This window comes from Vidua macroura, chromosome 9 (assembly GCF_024509145.1).
Source record: "Vidua macroura isolate BioBank_ID:100142 chromosome 9, ASM2450914v1, whole genome shotgun sequence".
Lineage (NCBI taxonomy): Eukaryota > Metazoa > Chordata > Aves > Passeriformes > Viduidae > Vidua > Vidua macroura.
Window position 1 is genome coordinate 26,894,845 of NC_071579.1, and position 19,369 is coordinate 26,914,213.

General features: G+C 41.0%; 1 protein-coding gene across 5 annotated transcripts in view; it reads right to left on the minus strand.

The window, feature by feature from the left end:
- EPS15 (epidermal growth factor receptor pathway substrate 15) overlaps window positions 1-15,921 on the minus strand; it is a 47,674-nt gene extending 31,753 nt beyond the window's left edge. For all 5 annotated transcript variants that reach the window (XM_053985197.1, XM_053985196.1, XM_053985200.1 and 2 more), the window contains exons 1-9: window positions 15,821-15,921; window positions 8,733-8,774; window positions 4,789-4,878; window positions 4,423-4,470; window positions 3,324-3,419; window positions 2,854-2,919; window positions 2,300-2,425; window positions 1,807-1,866; window positions 828-1,022 (exon numbers count right to left, since the gene is read on the minus strand). In XM_053985197.1, coding sequence (XP_053841172.1) covers window positions 828-1,022; window positions 1,807-1,866; window positions 2,300-2,425; window positions 2,854-2,919; window positions 3,324-3,419; window positions 4,423-4,470; window positions 4,789-4,878; window positions 8,733-8,774; window positions 15,821-15,847 — 750 coding nt within the window. In that variant the 5' untranslated portion in view covers window positions 15,848-15,921. The remainder of the gene's footprint in view (window positions 1-827; window positions 1,023-1,806; window positions 1,867-2,299; window positions 2,426-2,853; window positions 2,920-3,323; window positions 3,420-4,422; window positions 4,471-4,788; window positions 4,879-8,732; window positions 8,775-15,820) is intronic.
- Window positions 15,922-19,369: the final 3,448 nt, after the last annotated feature.

The window sequence follows — 19,369 nt, forward strand, 5'->3', positions numbered from 1 at the left end:
GCACTGCTTTGCAATACATACAGCAAGACTTACCCTCAAGGCAAGTAAATTTCCAGGTTAAAACCTTGGCACCTCCAAAATTAAGATGCCAGTTTCTTACTGATAATTCAAATAAGGGCACCCAAATGTCCAAGCTGCATTAAGTACCACAGTTCTTACCTTAAATACCCTTATCATTTTTTTCTCTTATTTTGAATATAACAAGTTATATATAAGCTACTTGGAAAGACATTTCCCAACTTCTGAACTCTAAAATGATGAGGAGTAAATAAGATGCCTGGGGAGGGTAAGAGGCATCAAGTTGCCCAATAACCACATTCAGAACAAAAATCAAATCTCCTGTGTCTAGGTGGATGTGCTGCACCTTTTGTGTTTTTTTCCCATTGCTTGCATTTATCTATTCAATTTTAATTTATGTCTTCTCCAAATTGTACACATGCAAACACATACATGCCACAATCTGTTTTAAGAAGGTGTCTATATTCCAATCAGTCTTCATCCAGAAAACTTGTGCTCTGCAGATGTGTACCTGGACCACCTTTTTTTTTTTTTTTGAGCTTGAAATAATTTGTTCTAAAAATATCTTCAAAATCTGGAGTAAGCAATATTTTTATCCAATCATTGTTTATATATAAAGGCATCTAGGAAAAGTAAAACAGGGTAAATTTTACACCTCTCCATCTGGTCTTCCCATCAGCCTCCATAAACCAACCAACAGGGCAAGAAGCAAACTAAAAACCTGTATCAAGTCTCTTCATACAGGCAGTCTCTGAAGCACAGAGCCAAGAGCAGAAACCTTCTAATCCCCAGTAACTTCAGAACTGTACCTGTGTTAATGGTGTTTTGGCAGCTAAAATGCCCACAGGTGGCAAGGACTGATGAGACTCTTTGGTTGAAGATGGTATTAATGGCATTGCTCCTGGAACACTGAGAGGTTTTCTCTTGGATGGTGGCACCAAAGCTGCAGGCAAGGACATTGGCACTGGTTCTTTCTCCAAAGCACAGTATACCAAAAACATGGCCTGAACAACAAAAAAAAAAAGGTGTGTGGATGTAAATATATTAGAAATATATATATATATGTAGAGAGACTTCTAAAGAATTAATTAAAAAATAACTTTGTAGCATTTTTTTTCATTCTGTTGCCGCTCCACAAGCCCCTCGATTAATACAGCTCATTGCCTTCTAAATTGTGTTTTTCATTACCACTTTCTTTTGAGGATCAGTGCTTAGCAAGTGAAGTTCAGTATCTTTTAGAACATTAAAGTAATTTTCCAAGCTTGTGCCAGTACTTGTGGAATTTTATTTGAGAGAAGACTTCAAACACTTTATTTTATTACCATTTTCCCAGAAATTGCTCCACTTAGCATTTAATTATTTTGTTGTGGCCATCTCTAATTTAACACTTACATTATTTCATCAGTCCTGGGTTTAAGAGTGTTAAAATTCTAACTTAATGCAAACTTTCTACTACTTTACTACAAACTTTCCTCAAGGATACCTTGAGGCATTCAAGTTCTACAAATACTGAAGGTTAAGGTAAAACTCAGTGCAAACTCTGTCTCATGGGACAGCAGATCTCAGGTGTCAGTTCTTAATGGCTCATATAACCTACAAAGAAAGTTACTGCTGTGTACTGAGACACATTCAACAAACTGACAGAAACATTAAACAGCACTAAAACTTGATTAGGGACTCTGAATAAAGATAATAAATGAACCACACAGTCAGAAATTAATACACAGCGCATCTATTTTAAACCCTGCCATCAGGCTTTCAAAATCCCAAGAGGCAGAAGATACTTACAACTGCAAACTCATCTCGATCCAACATTCCATCACGGTCAATATCACTCAACTCCCACACCTACCAATAAAAAGCAGAATATAGGCATCTTTGACTCAACTGCAGCAGTTTCCTACTTAAAACCTCATTAAAAACAAACATGAGAACAGCTTCCCTCCACCATAGCTCAAGTTCTATTAACAGCATTAGTTTGCAGTGAGCAATGTAAATTCACATAAACCACACAAAAACAGAGAGATTCTTAAGCTGGAGACAGAGGCACCCTGCCTGACCCAAGTGTTAAAGAGTACACATAACTGATAAACTGCAGCTGGAGGTGATCTATCCAAATAGCAAAAGAAATTTTGTTTTTCAGTTCAAAAGTCACACTCCATCAGATCTTATTTACTAGTTAGGCTCATTACCACAAATCTTCAATTTGAAAAACAGGTATTGCTGAAAGCAGCACAGGTATTACTTGTGAACTGACAATTAAGAAGAAAGATATTCTTACTCGTCCTAAGATATCCACTGGCAGTTTTGAGTTGAGGAGCACAGGTTTCACCTTTTCCCCTGACAATAGTCCATTCACTGGATTTAGGCTGTCAAAAATAGAATCATACTTGACCTTATCTTCCAGCTGCAGGGGCAGAAGAAAAGTATTACTTACACAAACAGTCACATTCATAGCCTAAGAAGCAGAAGTTCTTCCAAAAGTGTTAACTTTTTAAAAAAAATACACAATGCAGTTCCTGATGCTTATAAGAAAACATCAAAAAGATACTATTTTTAGTCAGAGACTCATCAAAACCCTGTGAGACTTCTTCTTAAATTATTTTCATGGCTTCATGTAACAACCCTTTTTTTTTTCCTTTATTTTAGATTTCTAAACATGAAGAGATTTCCCAAGAGTCAAGTGTTCTTATTAAATTAGGTCTATTAGCCCAATTACTAATTTGACAGGAATGGTAACTATTATACTTTAGAAATGTAGCATTAGATTTTTCTAAGACAGGTTTCCCTGCAAACCAGAAAACAGTTCTAGGTAACAGCTAATATTTAGTTTACCTTTACAGCCCATGGTAGATCACTTGATGCTGTTCCACTGAGTAGCAAAGGACTACTAGTATCAGTCTAAGGAAAAACAAGGCAAAAAAACCAGCAGACACATTAAAAGAGACGTGATTCTCACTTTGGAAAACCACCCCCTTATTTGAGAAGCTGCTTCTCAAAGCCAGAACTGCATTTTAGTCATTCATACCAAAATTTAGGGCACAAAATTTAAAATGTTTATCCCATTAAGGACAACACTAATAGAACAAATACCACATATCTCTAAATTATACACAATTTTTTATTCAAATCCCCACTAGAACATGTGGCAGCTTATGCCATGTTGCTTGATTTTTTCCCTGTTGTAGGGCCCCATTGCCCTACAACATCACCCTCTGAAGTGTTTGGTATTTATACCAAACCTCCCTAAATTTTCACTTAAAAGCAGTTCTTAATAATATGTTCAATTAAAAATGAAATCTTACAAATCTTGGTGGAGGAACAGGCAAGTTAAGACTACTCAGGGAAACATCCAATCCATTCTGTGCACAGGCTACAAGTCGAAGAGCCACAAAAAATTCCTACATGGAATAAAAAAGAAATTTTGAAGGGTTTATAATATGAAAGTATATATTATACATTAAAATATATATTATATATGAAAATATAATTTTAAAAGATAGTAAAATTTCAGAAGAATTAAGAGCTTCTCTAGTATTACTATATATATGAAAAGTGGCTTCAAAAGGGTTCAGAAAGTGACAGAAAGCAGCAGCCAGCAAATGCTGGATTCCTCCAGTAAGAAAAAGTTTGCAATTAATTTTCCAAGAATTTAGTAACTTCCTGGCCAGTGTAGTCAGTCCTCAGCACTCAGTTCTTCTATAACAGGACAGTGAAAATGTGAAGTGTAATTGCAGCTGTTTATCTTGGAGGAACTGAGCTGATCCCACAAATGGTTAATGGAGTAGAAAAACACAGAAAAATGAACCAAAAGAAGTCCAAAAAACCCCAAAATTGTTTGGTAGACATTACAATCTCCTCCTCTTCCTACCATGGGAAGAAGCAGTTCCCTCTTCATGGACTGTTATTTATATTTCAAATCAAACAGCAACACACATTAGAACTTGGGGTAGCACCACTGAGATGTAAATTTTGTCCCCACACTGCTCATTGCCACAGCTTGGGAAGGACAACTCCAAACAGAATGTAGCAATGTCAAGTCCACCAAACTTAATAATAATTTTGAAGATTTTACAAGAATTTTAATTTTTCATTGTTTCCTACAAGATTCTGAGGAAAAAGTCACCTTCTTTGTAAATGCAGTACACTAAACCTTAAATTACTCCTCAGCAAATTTTTGCACAGCTACACATCAGCCCATTTTACAACCTGGAGAAAAGCTGATGAGGCAGCTGAAGGCTGTTTAATTTATTGTAGCTTCCACTCAAATGGGAATTACATAGCCAGTCAAAATTAGAAAAAAATCTGTTAGAAAAACTGCTTTCCTGAACCAAAAATTTCAACTTTCATCTTGTTTCAAGGCTGGGTAATGGTTGGAGGCATATACTACATAAATAATCATACCTGTTTGTTCAGGATACCTTTGCCATCAGTATCAGCTAGGTCCCAAATCTGAAACATAAACACAATAAAGGGTTCACAGCACTTCAGAGGAAGCTGGCAAGTCCTCCCTCCATTTATAATGGACTCTTGGAGGAAAGTTCATGTCTTAACTTTCATGAAAGCGCGTAATTGTGATGACAAATTTAAATATTGCAATAATTTCCATGACTGGATAGAAATTATTGGAACTATTGGATAGAAAACTGAAAACAAGTTAGGGAAGGTCACGTATCCTGTAGTACTACTAAGTATTTCAATTTAAACAGAATACTAACTGAAGCAAGAAGACAGGATAATTAAATAATTTTTTAAATCGCCATTAAATACCTTTCCAAGTACCAAATCTGTCAATCCAGACTTTTTCAAGAAAACAGCTGCATCAGAAGCTAATACTCGTCCAGCATTAGCAGAATCAACCTGGGGGAGAAAAAAAATCCTCACATCACAAACTGGCTTTTGAATTGATGCCATCTCTTTACACAGGTTCTCAAAAAGCTACTGAAGAAGAATGCTCAAGTTAACAGTCACTTTGAGGACAATCTTCTGAACCTATCTAATTAGCCTCTCCTAATCACAGGCTTTTCTTCTTGATGCCATAAAAACATGTGATTTTTAAGAACAGGGAATTCCAGGGCTTGATTACATTTCATTGTCCAGCTCTGTATTCATTACTCTTAGGGTCTGAAAAAGAAGGCTCTACTTTGAAGATACCTTCACCACCACAGCAGAGGGAAATACTCCCTAAAGTGAAACTTATTTACACAGTGAAGAAGTTGGTGATTCTGGCAGAATACCAAGCAGCATGCATTTCTCCCTGGATCAATAGAGAGATCATTAAAATAGAGAGTTATTCAAGTTTTTAACTAAATCTTTTCAAGTGGGAAATGAAAGAAGGAAAACTTACATCACCTACATGGTGATGTAAAGGCAAGGGAAATAGAGGAAAAGCTGAGAGTCCTTGAGAGCCTAAAGAAAAGGATTCTTAAAAAGGGCACAGTATGGAAAATAGGACTAAGGGTATCTTCAGTCAATTCAGACTGTCAGCCCTACTGCACCCCACAGGTAAGGTGATGATGACAACCACACCATTTCCAGTCTCACAGCTTTGTGTTTAAACAAAGGCCGTATTCAATATTGTGTTTGGAACACAAGACCAACTGCCCAAGTTCACAGCTGCAGCACACACAAGGTGCTCAAAGCTAACAGCTTCCCAAGATGGGATTAGAGCTGGCTCCTGAAAGACTGTGGGGAATTTATCATTTGGAAAGAATGCTGCAGCAGTTGTCTGTAGATACTTCTGAAAGGGAACAAAACACTCTGAAATCCCCAAATTGTAATTTAACACGAAAGTGAAAACATCTATTGTTTTTAACATAACCAGGATGATTTTAATTAGGAGAGGGTTTTTCCTGTAACTGAGAATGCCCTGATCAGAGCAATAATGTTGCAAACAGTACAGTCCAGCAGTCAGGCTAATTGAGATGTGGGAGAGCTGTTCATCTATAGGCACAAAGCTGCCAAGACAGTGCATCAAACCCCCTTTTAAATAGTGGAGTCGACCTTGCATGTAACACAACAATCTTGGCATCCACTCAGAAAACCTCCAGCCTAGCATTCCTCCTTCAAGAAAGTCACAGAACACCACAGTATCAGCTGTGTTTAGTTTTTAGTTCCCCAAGTCCAAGCCAGAGGAAGGTGACTTTAAGGGATTTAAGCAGGATTCTTACTTAACCCAACACTGATACTAGTTTCTTTTTGTACAATTAATTATCAAACCCTTAGTAACTATTTTTTTTAAAGGGCCGATTTCAATTTCTTTACAAATTACTGAGTCTTGAATGCTGGGGTGGGGTTACTTATGTTTGATTATTGCACTGGATGATTGCTGGTGTTTGTCAATTATACACCAGCTTGGCAGAGCTTTTCCCCTGATGTGTAAGAAGCAGTTTCCACAGCTACATCAGCCAACAACCCCCTTGTTACAGCCTGTCTCTTGTAGCACCAGGAATTACCAAAAGTTACAAACATATACCTGCTGTGATTAGGGCAGAAGGTCACAGTGAGAAGTGCTTCAGTTCAGGACTCATCAAGAATTCAGCACTGCTTCCCTGCTGCACTGCATCATGTGATTAAGTAATTTCCTAGTGCTTTATGACAGTTATTTAAGTTTATCCTTTAACCTCACCCTGCTTTGAGTCAGTCTATGAAAGGTTAAACAGAAAAATATTTATTTGAAAGAAAAGAGTGCCTATTGAAAGGCTGAGGTTCCAATCTCATTCTAAGTACAAAGGGCAGGATTTACACCCATTTCACAACACACCTTTTGCCAGATGAATTCCTTTAAGTTTGTGATAGAACTGAAAGTGTACTCAGCATCAGCCCTGTTCCAGGTGATGAATTTATTCATATAAAAGCACACTCCACCAGCACCATAAGACAAAGTGGGAAATGTCTCTCTGAATTTCTGTTCTGAAAGCTGACATCTCCTTATCTGAGGAATGGAAGAGAAAAGTTCCCTAGTGGAACTGAAAGTCTTCAGACACGTTTGAAAGCTCCTCTTTAGGAAAAATCCTTGCAGCAAAGAATTCATCTGAGCAAGTCAGAAAAATAATCCTCTGGAAAACAAATCCACTGGCACCACTTCACTAACAGTAACATCATGTTTAAGGAATCCCAGTTCCTGTACACAACTGAAACCACTGGACAACAAATAGTGCTCTCGTTTCTCTAGGCTATGTATTCCAACAAATGGAAGACACTGACTTAGCAACCAGTACCACATTTGTGCTTCAATTCAGTTCCTCTATCCGAGTTTTTTGAGCAACTGCAGTCAGGAGGAAGAGAGAGGCAGATGGCAAAGGTGGCACCTGACAGTGAGAGTCAGAGCTGAGCTAGGATGTGCAGAACGATCAGTTCCCAGCCTTTTCTTGTGCCCTTATAATGATATCTCATTATAAGGGACTCTCCTAAGGTTTTTAATCCAATGCCCAGAGATAAACACACAGTGGATTTGTCCATCTGAAGGAAAACTTTCTGAGGGTGATACTATCTCCTTCAGCTACCAGGAGCCATTTGAACTTAGATCAAGGTAAACTCTCTCTTCTTGTTTAGCAATTTCAAACCTGCTGCTCTCCTGCAGTGGAGAAAAATCCCTTATTAAAGTACAATGGCAAGCTCAGACTTCAGGCATCATAGGCTGATACACTTGAACTGCTGTTTTTTGTACTTGATAATGGGACTAATCTTCTAAGCACAATCCAAAAATAGGGCATGGATAAAAATCATGGCCTTGTCCCTTCCCCAGCGCATAAGTTTACATTCTGATGTTGACTCACAGAAGAAGCTCCTAAATAAGGAGCCCATATACACCATAACCTGTCTTAGGACAAACAGACAGGACCATTAACAGCTGCACAAAGGAAAAAAAAAACTTCCTATAAGGTTGGATTTTACAGGGTTCATCAATTACTGATCAAGTGTATTACAAAACAAAATTATTTTAAATTGTTTTATACAGCCAAGTAGTTTAACTTCCTTGAAAGCTTTTACATTACATTTGTACAATAAAGTACACTATGTACACGACAAAAAATACTGTTACTCCAGAATAGGTGAAACAGCTATTTTTTAAAAAAAGTTGTATTCATAGGAATCAAGACACCTTGGTATTGCTGGGTCAAATATAGAAGGCAATTGATAAATAAAATTTATATTCTTATATTTTATTTATATGTATTTTTTATTTTGCATCATAAAGTCAAAAGATTTGCATCTGTTGAGTGAAGCTGCAAGAACTACAGGCATTCTTTTTGCATTCAGTGGCCTTCTATCCAAATTTCGCTCCTTACAACATCCTGTGATTAACTCTGAGGATATTCTGAGTGAGAATCAAGCCTTACATGATGCTAACTGAGCTACAAATGCAAGAAATTCATCTTCACTTGTAAAAAGTAACCAAGAACATATCAATACATCATTTTAAAGAATTTACTCCATCCCAAGACCTCACAGCCTATAAAAACTGTCAAGTGATGTATGTCATACACACCTGGCAGCTCCCTAAAAAATAAGGGTCATCTTACATCCAATATTAAATTTATACTGATATAGCTCAGACTTAAGTATTAGCTACTATAAAAATACATTTTAAAGCACTATAATTTTTCTTGAACTTTTATTGTTTACACACTATTGGCCAGGCTGAGACCCTAGAAAAAGAATATCAATTCTTTAAGATCCAAATGAGGTCTGTTCTTTCAGAATATACATACCTGTCGATAGAATTTCTCATACACAGGATTTGCACTCGATAGCTGGAAAAGAGACACAGAGAGAAAATGAGCCCTGGAGAGCCAGACTTCAATTTCCCTCTAAATAATAAAGATATAAAACACACTCCATTGGTCTTCAAAGAAGCATTAAGGATTTATTCTGTACAATGATGAGGAGCTAGGACAGCTCTTCGTGCTGTAACTTTTAGAAGACTGACTTCTTGTTTTGCAGTCATTGACACCACCCCAGATCAGATTTCCCTCAGCCAGGTCACCAGGTGAGACTGTGTGAAACAGGAACTCTTAGGCAACATTGCCTAGGGGCAAAAGCAGAAACCTGAAACGACTCAGGCTAGGAAGTGCTCTCTAATATTAGAGTACAAAGGAACTTAATTTTATTTCACTGTCCACTGCATCATTCTTTAGAATTTAGTGTCATATGCAACCAGTCTGTAAAATTTTCAGTTACCCAAATTAATCTCTGGATTCAAAACTAAACCCACAGCAACAGCACCACATTAAAATAGAATAATATTCTAACTTTGGGTTTTGTAACTTGAACCCTTGTTGGGGATAACTTCTGCCTTCATTCCACTGCCCTCTACCAGACATTCAGGGCTCACCTAAAGTTAAGAGGACAAGGATCAAACAGCTTCTTTGGAAAAGTTCTTTCTTTATTTTTAAATTATTCTTAGAAACTAAAAAATCTAAGACCTGAAACAATGCAAAACCTATATCTCTTGGCCTACACTAAATACCCTTTCCCAACAGACTGCCAAGAAATGAAGTGTTAAGGTTACCTCTCTTCCCCAATGTAAAAACAGGCACAAAATCAGATCCTGCTTTCATGAAGTACATGTTGCCTAAACCAAAGGCATTTATGCAGAGGATAACCCTAGAATTCAGAGTGGGAAAACCCTGTGGGAACAACTGAGCATAATACAAGCTAATTACACAATACTTACTAAAAAAGCCCAGAGCACATAACTTCAAATATCATCCAAAACCAGATTCTCCCCGTTAAGAGGAATATGATGTCAAACCCCAGGATTTGCACACCTTTGTACAAACAGAATCCTAAAACTAAGTAACTTCTCTGGATTTAAAATTTAGACGTTCAAATGGAAATATGGAAACCAACAGCATTGTGGATCACAATTTTGTAAAAACCTTTACTACACATTGTATAAATGGTTGACAGCTAAATAACATCACATCCATTTCCCAACAGCTGCTCTTTTGGCTGACTACTCCATGTTCACAGGTGCTGATTATCAGAAAATTATACTATGATAGTAGTAAATGGATATTATGATAGTAGAAGATGTTTGGTAGAAATTAATTTAGTGTGATCTTGTGCAATTACAGAAAGTGTGCAGGATCACCTGAATGTCCTAAAAGACAAATTATAGAGTACAGCTAGAAATAATAGTAGAGCTTCCATTCAGAGCTTGTTCAGCAAGTATACTGCCCCAGAGACTCAGCCTCTGATTTTCTAGCTGGTTTTTTGTTTTCTGTTTGGTGGTTTTTTGGTGGGTTTTCTTCTTCTTGTTGTTTTGGGTTTTTTGGTGTTTGGGAGGAGGGGGCAACTACAGGGACACACAGCTGTTAAGGTTTTATTTGATTACTAGGAGGTGGGTTTTATTTGATTACTAGGAGGTGGGAAATATCTCTCCCACAGCCAGACATGAAAAATTACATATGCTGGGAAACCATCATTGGTATTCACTGCAATACCTCCATTTTTATAGCTTAACCTTGCTGTGACTTTGCTCTGGTACCCAAAGACTTTTATTATTTCAGCCATCAGCTAAGCATGGAGTTACACATCCCTTAAAATAGCCTGACAAAATATATTCAATTTTGGCAGCCCTCAGACTGCCACAACACCAGTACAACAAACAACTTTCAAGCATTTTCTAGCACTCCACAGCACGCTGTATTTTGTTACCTAAACCTCACATGTTTTATTTACCCTCTCAGATACACTTTGCACAGCAACCTACAGGGGTAGTTCTCCCAAATCCTCAAGTATTTGACTTACTAAGTGTTGCTTTATGACAATGTAAAAGTCTAGGCACAGGACAAAATTAAAGCAGTGAGCAGAGAAGCAGAACAGAGCTGGCCAGCGCATCCACTGGAACCATCGATTCCTGTGCACCATCCCTCTTGCCCAATGTCACCCTTTGTTCAGCCAAATGTCTCCTTATTACAGCCAAACTGATCACTGTCACTCCTGGACAGGAAACATCTTGAAGTCCTGCAATGGAAACACTAAGTGCAAATAATCTTTTCATTCAGTACTTAAGAGTATGAGCCAATAAGTCTTTACTTCATTAGTGCTTCCAATACTCATTTTAACATCAGTATGACTGCAGTAACTGGAATTTCCTGTGAATAGAGTAACAGTAGTAAAAAAGTTTCTCAGACTATTTTACGAGTAATAGACTTGTTTTTCCTTCAAAGTTTACCCCACAATAAACCAACAAATGCAAAGATAATCTAGGATATTCTTCTGGGATAAGAAAAAAAAATACAGTTCAACACCTTTCCAAGTGCTGCCTTAGAATTTACCTGACAAAATTCATTTTATGGGATTTGTAACAACCATTTGCAGAGTAAATTCAGCTTGTTTTAAATACAAAATATGGGAGGGAGAAAAGGTCAGATTCCACAGCGTATAAAAATAGACATTATTATGGCTCCATTTCAAAGCTGATCACTTCATAAGGGTAATGTGTGTTGTAGTAATTACAACCTTTGATACAAACCTATGAACTTCAGAATGATAACCTAGGAAATAAAAAACACCTTCAGGGACACCCATCTTATTCATCTCCTGTTGTCAATCAATCCCCATGTTTTCATGCCTCTGGCACATTTGCATTTAGGTGTAATAAGATACTATTACCAGTCTGTCCACCACCTCCAGCCAAAACCTTCCTTCCAAAAATGCTTAAAAACAAACAAAAAAAAAAGCTGTCCATTGAGAAAGCCAAAAGTAATTTTCCCTTCCAACCCCAATGAGATATCAGGAGAGAAACAAGCTATTCTATCCTGATTAAAATCTAAAATACCATATTCTATCACAACACAAAGCTCTAGGACTCATTTTAAGAGTTTCCAAAAGACACAATCTGGCCTTAAATGTTCTTCCTGTAGTTAGCCAGCCAAAAAGCAGGTAAACTCAAGGCAAGCTGGTTTCCTTACAATGCCATTTCAAAACAATAATCAACTTCTGTCTTTTTCCTCTATTGCTTTATTGTCTTAGCTGAAGTGTTTCAGGGTAAAGCTTTCTACCACTTTCAATTATATAACCAGGAATATATCCTACAGCAATAAGAAATGTAAAGAAAACATTTACTATAAATTTCTATACAATTATTACCAAGTATGTAAAAATTGAACACTTTCTTTCCCCTTGAATAGCTGAAGCAGGCACAAGAACTGCTGTCTTCTCTCTGCAGAGATGTCTGTCACTGCATAATTAGAAATGGTTCCATTTAATTTTCAAATTGCTACAGAAAATCTCCACCATCTTCTAATCAGTACTGAACAAAGCCCGTGCAAAATGAAAGAGTAGCTACACTGCCTTTTTAGAGGCAGCTTCTCCCTAACATGGTGGATGCAATACCAACCAAAAAAACTAGGTTCTATCTGCTTTAGGAGCAGTCAGTCCCCTCCATATGCAGGTTAAAATATACACATGGATGCTCTGGTTTCTTCATCTGCAGGACAGAAAGAGGAACAACAGGTTCCTCATTCCACTAAAAATTAGACTCTGATCTTTATTTAACAATTTTGCTGATTTCTTAAAAAAAAAACAAAAACAAAACCAAAAACAAACACCAGAAGTTTGCCAGAGACTTCAAGATCTCTGGCTCTAGATTATACATAATATGTGCATTATTGTGAGGTTATCATTCATACTGCAAGTATTTGGATCCTGTGTGTTCCAGTAACAAGACCTTAATCCTGGCAATGTGTGCATGAGACAGGAATCCATCCAGCTCAGCCTCAGTGTAATACTCCATGTTTCCCTTCAACAAACACAGCACAGCATTCTCAACTCTGCAACACAATACTCAAGTCTAAAATGAGACTTGCAGCTAATTAGGATACAAATTGATATTACATGATTTTGTCTCATTTACCAAAGCAGCTCGTAACTACTTCAAGACAATTACCACATTTCTCACAAAAAGCATTTCATCAGGAAGACAAACACAAAGTTATCTTCCTTTTCCTCCTGTGGACTTCACAGTGCTTCCCTGAGCCGTGAGCTTCCCCTTCAATCACAGCCAGCTTTTCAGAATAAACCACAAGTTAAATTTTCAAGAGCAACTAGAAGGTACTGAATGTCCATATTAACCCACCTTTCAAGAAACACCTCTGCCCCATTCTCAACATCCATTTTCCACATCTTCAGTTCTCTGTTCTTCCTCTCCTAAATTCCCCATGTGAAATTGGTCTGATAAGCAACCATCCTTGGAAGGTCAAAACATACAACCCCTTATACTGGTTATAGCTTAATTTGACTTTTCCAACAGATCTGTGAGATCAGTCAGTTCCTTCTCCGTGCTGTTCTTTGCTTGTTTCCAAACTAAAGGCAATCACAACAAAACACTCCCGTGGTAGAAGTTCCCTTAGAAGTTCCACATTAAATTCACAGTCATGCTCAGACCGTAACACTCACTGAGCAAACGCAAGTGGCAACAAGATGTTGCAGAATGGGTTCAAAATGGGGAGATAAAACATACTTCAGATACTTACTATTAAAGGGAGAGAGGAGGGGGAGATAATCACCTTAGTTTGCAACCCTTGTTCAAGCATACTTGGTGTAATAAATTTCACTACAGCTACACAGTCCTGACGTATTTTTACTAATCAGTGAAAATAATACAATTAGCACAGAAAAGTTTCAAATTACTGAAATTACAGCTCTGATATGCAAATAAAGGACGTGCAGCCCTCTCAGACATTGCAGCTGCAAAGTCATCTGAAAATACCCTCATCTCAGTTGGAAATACCCAACGTCCCAGCCATGCTAAAGTAGTGTCAAACCAAACACAGGAAGGGGAAGAGAAAATCAGACCCAATAGTGAGTTTGAGTGCAGGTTCATGTGCCTCCTGCTCTCTGCAAGTGACCTAGAGCAGATCTTAGTGATCTGCACAACTTTACTGCTGCTGTCAGTAACTGATCTCGGTGCAGCCACCACTGCACTCCCCACCCCCACGCCCTCATTTTCACTTCCTCATGCTCTTCAATAGATTCTGAACACTTCAACACTTGTGAGGACTTTTTATAACCCCAAAATTCCACATGTTAGAACCTATGTTGAAAAGAATTATCTTCAGGCTTGCTTGACTTCCTAAGATGATTCTTATGCAACACAAGAAGAAAAAACAAACAAGCCAAAAAAAGAAATCCCCACACAAATGGTCAACACACAGAAATATCTCCCTCAGTTTAACCACTGTTGTAAGCTGCAGCCACAATGGTTTTAAGGATACTGGCAATTTTTCTGCTTCTGTCAACATTATCACATTTGTATTTAGTCCCCCATCCATGTGACCAAAAAAGTAAAGAAATTCTACAATGAAAGGATTACACAGCCTGTAAGCAATAATGTCTTGCTGTAGAACACACCAGAGCTGACACCGCACTCCTCTCCCCAAATCAAGAGACAGAGAAACTTCTTTCCCTTCAATAAGGAGATGTTTAAAGCTTTTTCATTTACTTGAAGACTATTAAGAGACTCAGACAATGCTAACTTAGCCATTTTAATATAAAGCAAGCTTTCATAGAAGTACTATACTTCATAACTCTATACCTTTAGACTCTTTAAGACACATTTGTTTTCTCCACATATTTGCTCACCTTTTCACTGAACTACTCCTTCTTTCCTTGAAATGGTTGATATTCTCAAAAGCCAACTAGGTAAGTAACTGCAAACTTGTGCAGCCTTGCTGCCAGCTTTTTAAGTTTACTTCCATGTGCTTAAGCAATTCATTAAGCTCATTTACCTGCTTTGCTTTCTGTAAATGTCACAACTGGCTATCAGATTGAAGCATCCCAAGCCAGGAGGGTGAACCAAAAGGCCCACCTCAGCCTTATGTCCGGTTGGAATAGAAATTTCTCATCTCACTGCTAAATGAAATTAAAAAGTATCAAAAAGTGTCGCTCATTAGCTATCACACCTCTAGGGAGTAAGACATGATCCTACCGGTATAGAATACCCTGTATGAAGCGATTCCACTACTGTCAGAAAAAAATGCAACAAAGATTGAGGTGAAGTGAGGTGACACGAGACAGTGCAGTCTCTCCAAGTTCTAGGGCCAGCACCTGCACAGCTCTTCACTATAAGGCACCTGTATGGGCACTATGTGACAACAGTGTCCCCACACCACGGGGCCCACCAAAACCAAGGTAAAACGATACTGCAAGCAGTATCTGCGGAGACAGGTTTCTGCTAAAACAAGGAATTCGTCTGTCCCTCCCAGGGTCACCTGCCCATGGTCTCGCTGCCCCGGAGAACCGCACGATGCCGGGTGTGCCCGCGGGGCTGGCACCGGGCACGGACGCCTGAACCCGGCGCTATCGCCTTTCAGCCCCTCCGCGAACACTCCCCGAGTCCGCCCGCCCTCGGCGTTCCCGGGACGGGGTTCGCTGGGCTCCAGCCCGGAGCCCCGAGTCCTACAGAGACAAAAGACGGTCCGTGACCGCCGCCGGCGCAGCCCCGCGCCCCGCCCGCCCAGGGCCGCTCCCCGGCCGGGTCTCCCCAGCCCCGGGCAGAGGCACCTGCGGCCGGGCGGGACCCGTTCCCTGCCCGTGGCACCCCCGGGTCGCGGCGCCGGGCTGCCCACCCGCCTCCCCTCGCTGCCGTTCTCCCTCCCTTCCTCCCTCCCGCAGACACGGACACACCCCCGCCCCGCCGCCACCTGACAGCGGCGGGGCAGCGCTGCGGGGCGGGCGGCGTCCGCACAAAGCGCGGGCCCCGGGCAGCCCCGCGGCGCCCGGCCGTGCCTGCGGCGGGAGCGGGCGGCGGCGGCGGCGCCGCGGCCGGGCCGGGCGCGCAGCCCCTTACCTGTGCCAGGGAGAGGCGCGCGGCCATGCTGTTCCATGCCCCCGGCCGGGCCGCAGGAAGGACGCGCCGGGCCCCGCCGCTCGCCGCACAACTTCGGCAACTTCCCCAGCCGGCCCCGGGCAAATCCCGGCACCGGATCCGCGCCCGCCCGCCGGACGGAGCCGGAGCCTCCCCCGCCGCCACACGGCAGCGCAGCCGCGCGCAAAACCGGGCGCGGATTACCGGAGCCGGAGCCCGGTCGAGGCAGCTGCAGCGAAAACCCGGAGCCGGAGTCGTTGGCCTGACGCGGTGACCAACATCCCCCACTGCCGGCTCCTGGCCTCTCCCTCACCTTCCCTGTTTGCCCTGCTTCTGCTGGAGATGCTTCCAGCATGGTGAATGGTTGCAGTTCTCCAGTCCAGTCATGACACAGGTGGGGGAAGTCCCAAAGCAGGAGGTGAAGCAGGTCTGGGCTCAGTTGCAACAGAATTGGGCACAAGGCCCAGGAGGAAGCAGCGCGTGAGCCCAGCAGGATGTCCTGACCCGACGCATCCTCACAGCGATGAGGAGCAACCCCGGGCTCGGCCTCCTGCTTCCCTCCACTCACAGGAAATGAGATGCCTGTCCAGGCAACTCACGGTTGTACACATCCTTCTGTCTCCCTGCTTGTACTCAGGGCAACAGTGGCTCTTGTGGGGCGGGTAACCAGAAGAAAGGGATGAGCAACCCTTATGGCAGGAGAAACTATGAGACATCACAGGCAACAAGACACAAAGGAGCAAGCTGGAGTGGGGAGTAAACTGCACCACATTCTCCAAACCCATGGGAAACAATTGTGTACAGACAGGCTGAAAACAATACTTGTGTCACCACTCATTCTCCTGCTCCTCCTGTACCTGCTCACCTGCTCCCACTGCCTTATTTCCACTCCTACTCTGAGCTCTGCACTACCTCAGCATACATAAGTCACTGAGGGCCGAGAGAAAATGTTTCTATTTTTATACTTTACCCCAAGGTGGTTTAGGCACACATTTAAACTTGAAATATGCATTTGGACCAGTAAGAAGTCATACTTGATTACTGGAAAGCTTTCCCTACATGCTTTGTTTTCTTTATCTGTTCGTAATTCTCTACCCCTCTGCATTGTTTTTGTCCTCCTCAGCTCAGTTGTGTGCTCATGCCCCACCTCTGCATCCTGTCATTCCTCAGCTGGCAGTCATCCTGAGCTGCTAGTGCTCATAATCTGTCGTGAAACGTGGGATCCCTCCTTCCCACCTGTTCCTTAATAAAGGTTTTAGAGAAGCTCTGCTTTACCAACCTGTTTCTCAGCCATTTTTTCAGCAAGAAAAAGAAAATATGGAGGGGAAGAATAAAAAAAGCAAACAGAATAAATATAAAAATATTCACACCATTCACATACTCACTGTCACTTCTCTACTCCACCTCACACTTATCTCATAAGCAAAATCCCTAGAAAACAGCACAGACTTTATATTTCTAGGTTTTTCTGTTTCTAGATTTATCTTTATATTTTTAGATTTATCTTTATATTTCTAGATTTTTTTTTTCTTCTTTGATTAAAACTGGAATTCTATCCCAGAATAATTAGTACCTGGAAATTAAAGCAGAAGATTGTAAAGCTACAGCTGTATCTCCTGGAGAGAGCAGTATTTTTGGGAGGGGGCCCCTTAGTGGGCATTTGGAGAGCCTGGGTTTCTGAGCAGCCATGAGCTCATGTGGGTGCCCTTTGCTCTGTCAGTTGTTTCCTTCATCTCTCAGTCTTGCAGCTTGGCAGGGACTGGTGGCCTCTCAGGAGACAGGTTACACCCAGGCTGATGTGTTCTCACTGCAAAGAGAAGGAAAATGCAAAACAGGGACCTGGGATGTGGCTCTGGAGTTGGAGGCTTGATGCCGAGAGCTGCTGTGAGTGGGATTTTGTGGGCAGGCTATCTGGCTCAGCAGTGTTCTTGCTGCTGTTCCCTTTCTCTCCTGGGTGTTGCATGGAGTATTTCCTACCAGGTCCAGGAAGAGACCCAGAGATGCAGCAAGGCTCTGGAATAAGGGTGCTGAGTCAAGGGACTTGTGCTGGTCAGCCAGCAGAGCTGTGTCACCCCAGAGCACAATTAAAAGCCCCAAGTCCCCTCAGAGCAGAACACTTGTCCAGCAGGGAGGTCTGCTCCAGCCGAGACCACTCCTGAAGGTCTGACCTTCCTGAACCTTTGTGCTGGAAAATAAACACAACAAACCCCCCATTTTACTGAAGTGCACAGCAGTCCACATCCAGACAGCCTTTCCATAGTGTTCTCCAAAGCTGCTGTGGCAGACTCCAAGTTGCACCTGCAGCTCAGGAACAAGCAAGCAGTGCCAGGCACGTGGTTATGTACCTTACCTGGCTCTGCACACTCAGTCATCAGGCATAACCACTGTGTCCACAGTCAGAGGGCAAGAATCCCTCAATGTAACCACTGTGGCCTCTACAAATTAAAATAATAATGAGTTTCATATAATCAATGCTGAATTAGTGTGGTCATGTAGATCTGTGCTGTTGTTGATCATTCTGTGCATCTCACAGACAAATTGTCCCGGATTCCTCCAACCACCTGAGTTAAAACAACCAGCTCAGAGCCTCAGACATCTCTATAACAATCACAACAGCACTTGTCAATCTGCTGATGGTGAATGATTGTACCGCAGATTTTCACAAATCTAGAATGACAGCTCCCAGAAGAAAAACAGCTCTCTGCTTCTCAGCTGGAATTGAGATGTCATCACCAGACATTGGATCACAAAACTGGACTTCATACTTACTTTCAGCCAAGAGAAAAATCACAGCTACTAAAATTTACTCAAAGCTGTTGGCAGGTTTGCAAAACAATGCCCTCCAATGACCTTCTTGGCTTAGCCATGAGCAGCTCACCAGGGCTTGGCTAGCGTGGAAGAGCCCCTGAAATCTGGAACTGAGGGATTTTCTAAATGTACTTCTCCTCTTATTTCCTCCTCAGTGGAAACCCCATTCTTCTGTCTCTCCCTTTGCTGACCCCATGAATCTTGACCTTTTGCAATATCTTCTGTGAATTGTGTAAGTAGTGGTGGGATTCTGTGCTGGGTTTTCAGGAAAGCTTGTTAAGAACATAAGAAAGACAAAAGATCAATGAACTGCAAGAACTTTAACAGTTTAATTTTGTATTTTTTTGCATCTAACATGAATTCTTCTGCAGGAAATGTTTATCTGTAATCTGCTCTGTAAGAACTGCTATATGATTTTTTTGTTGCAAGATCCTCTACTACAGTACGCTTTATGCCCAAAGGACATGGAAAATAGTATTAGCATGCTTTTATTTGTAAGTGTAATAGGATTTTCTACAATTCTAAGTACTGGCATTTTGACAAATAGGTACCAGTTCTTTATTGTTTCTCTAAAAGTACAATGCACAAGGTTATGTCTACACTGGACAAACAAGGGACTGCTAACAAATCAAAATTAGCCAAATGGCTGGTGAAGACTGCAGTGAGCACAGCAGCAGCACAACCATTTTGGTGCAAAACCCCACTGTGAAACACTGTGTAAGA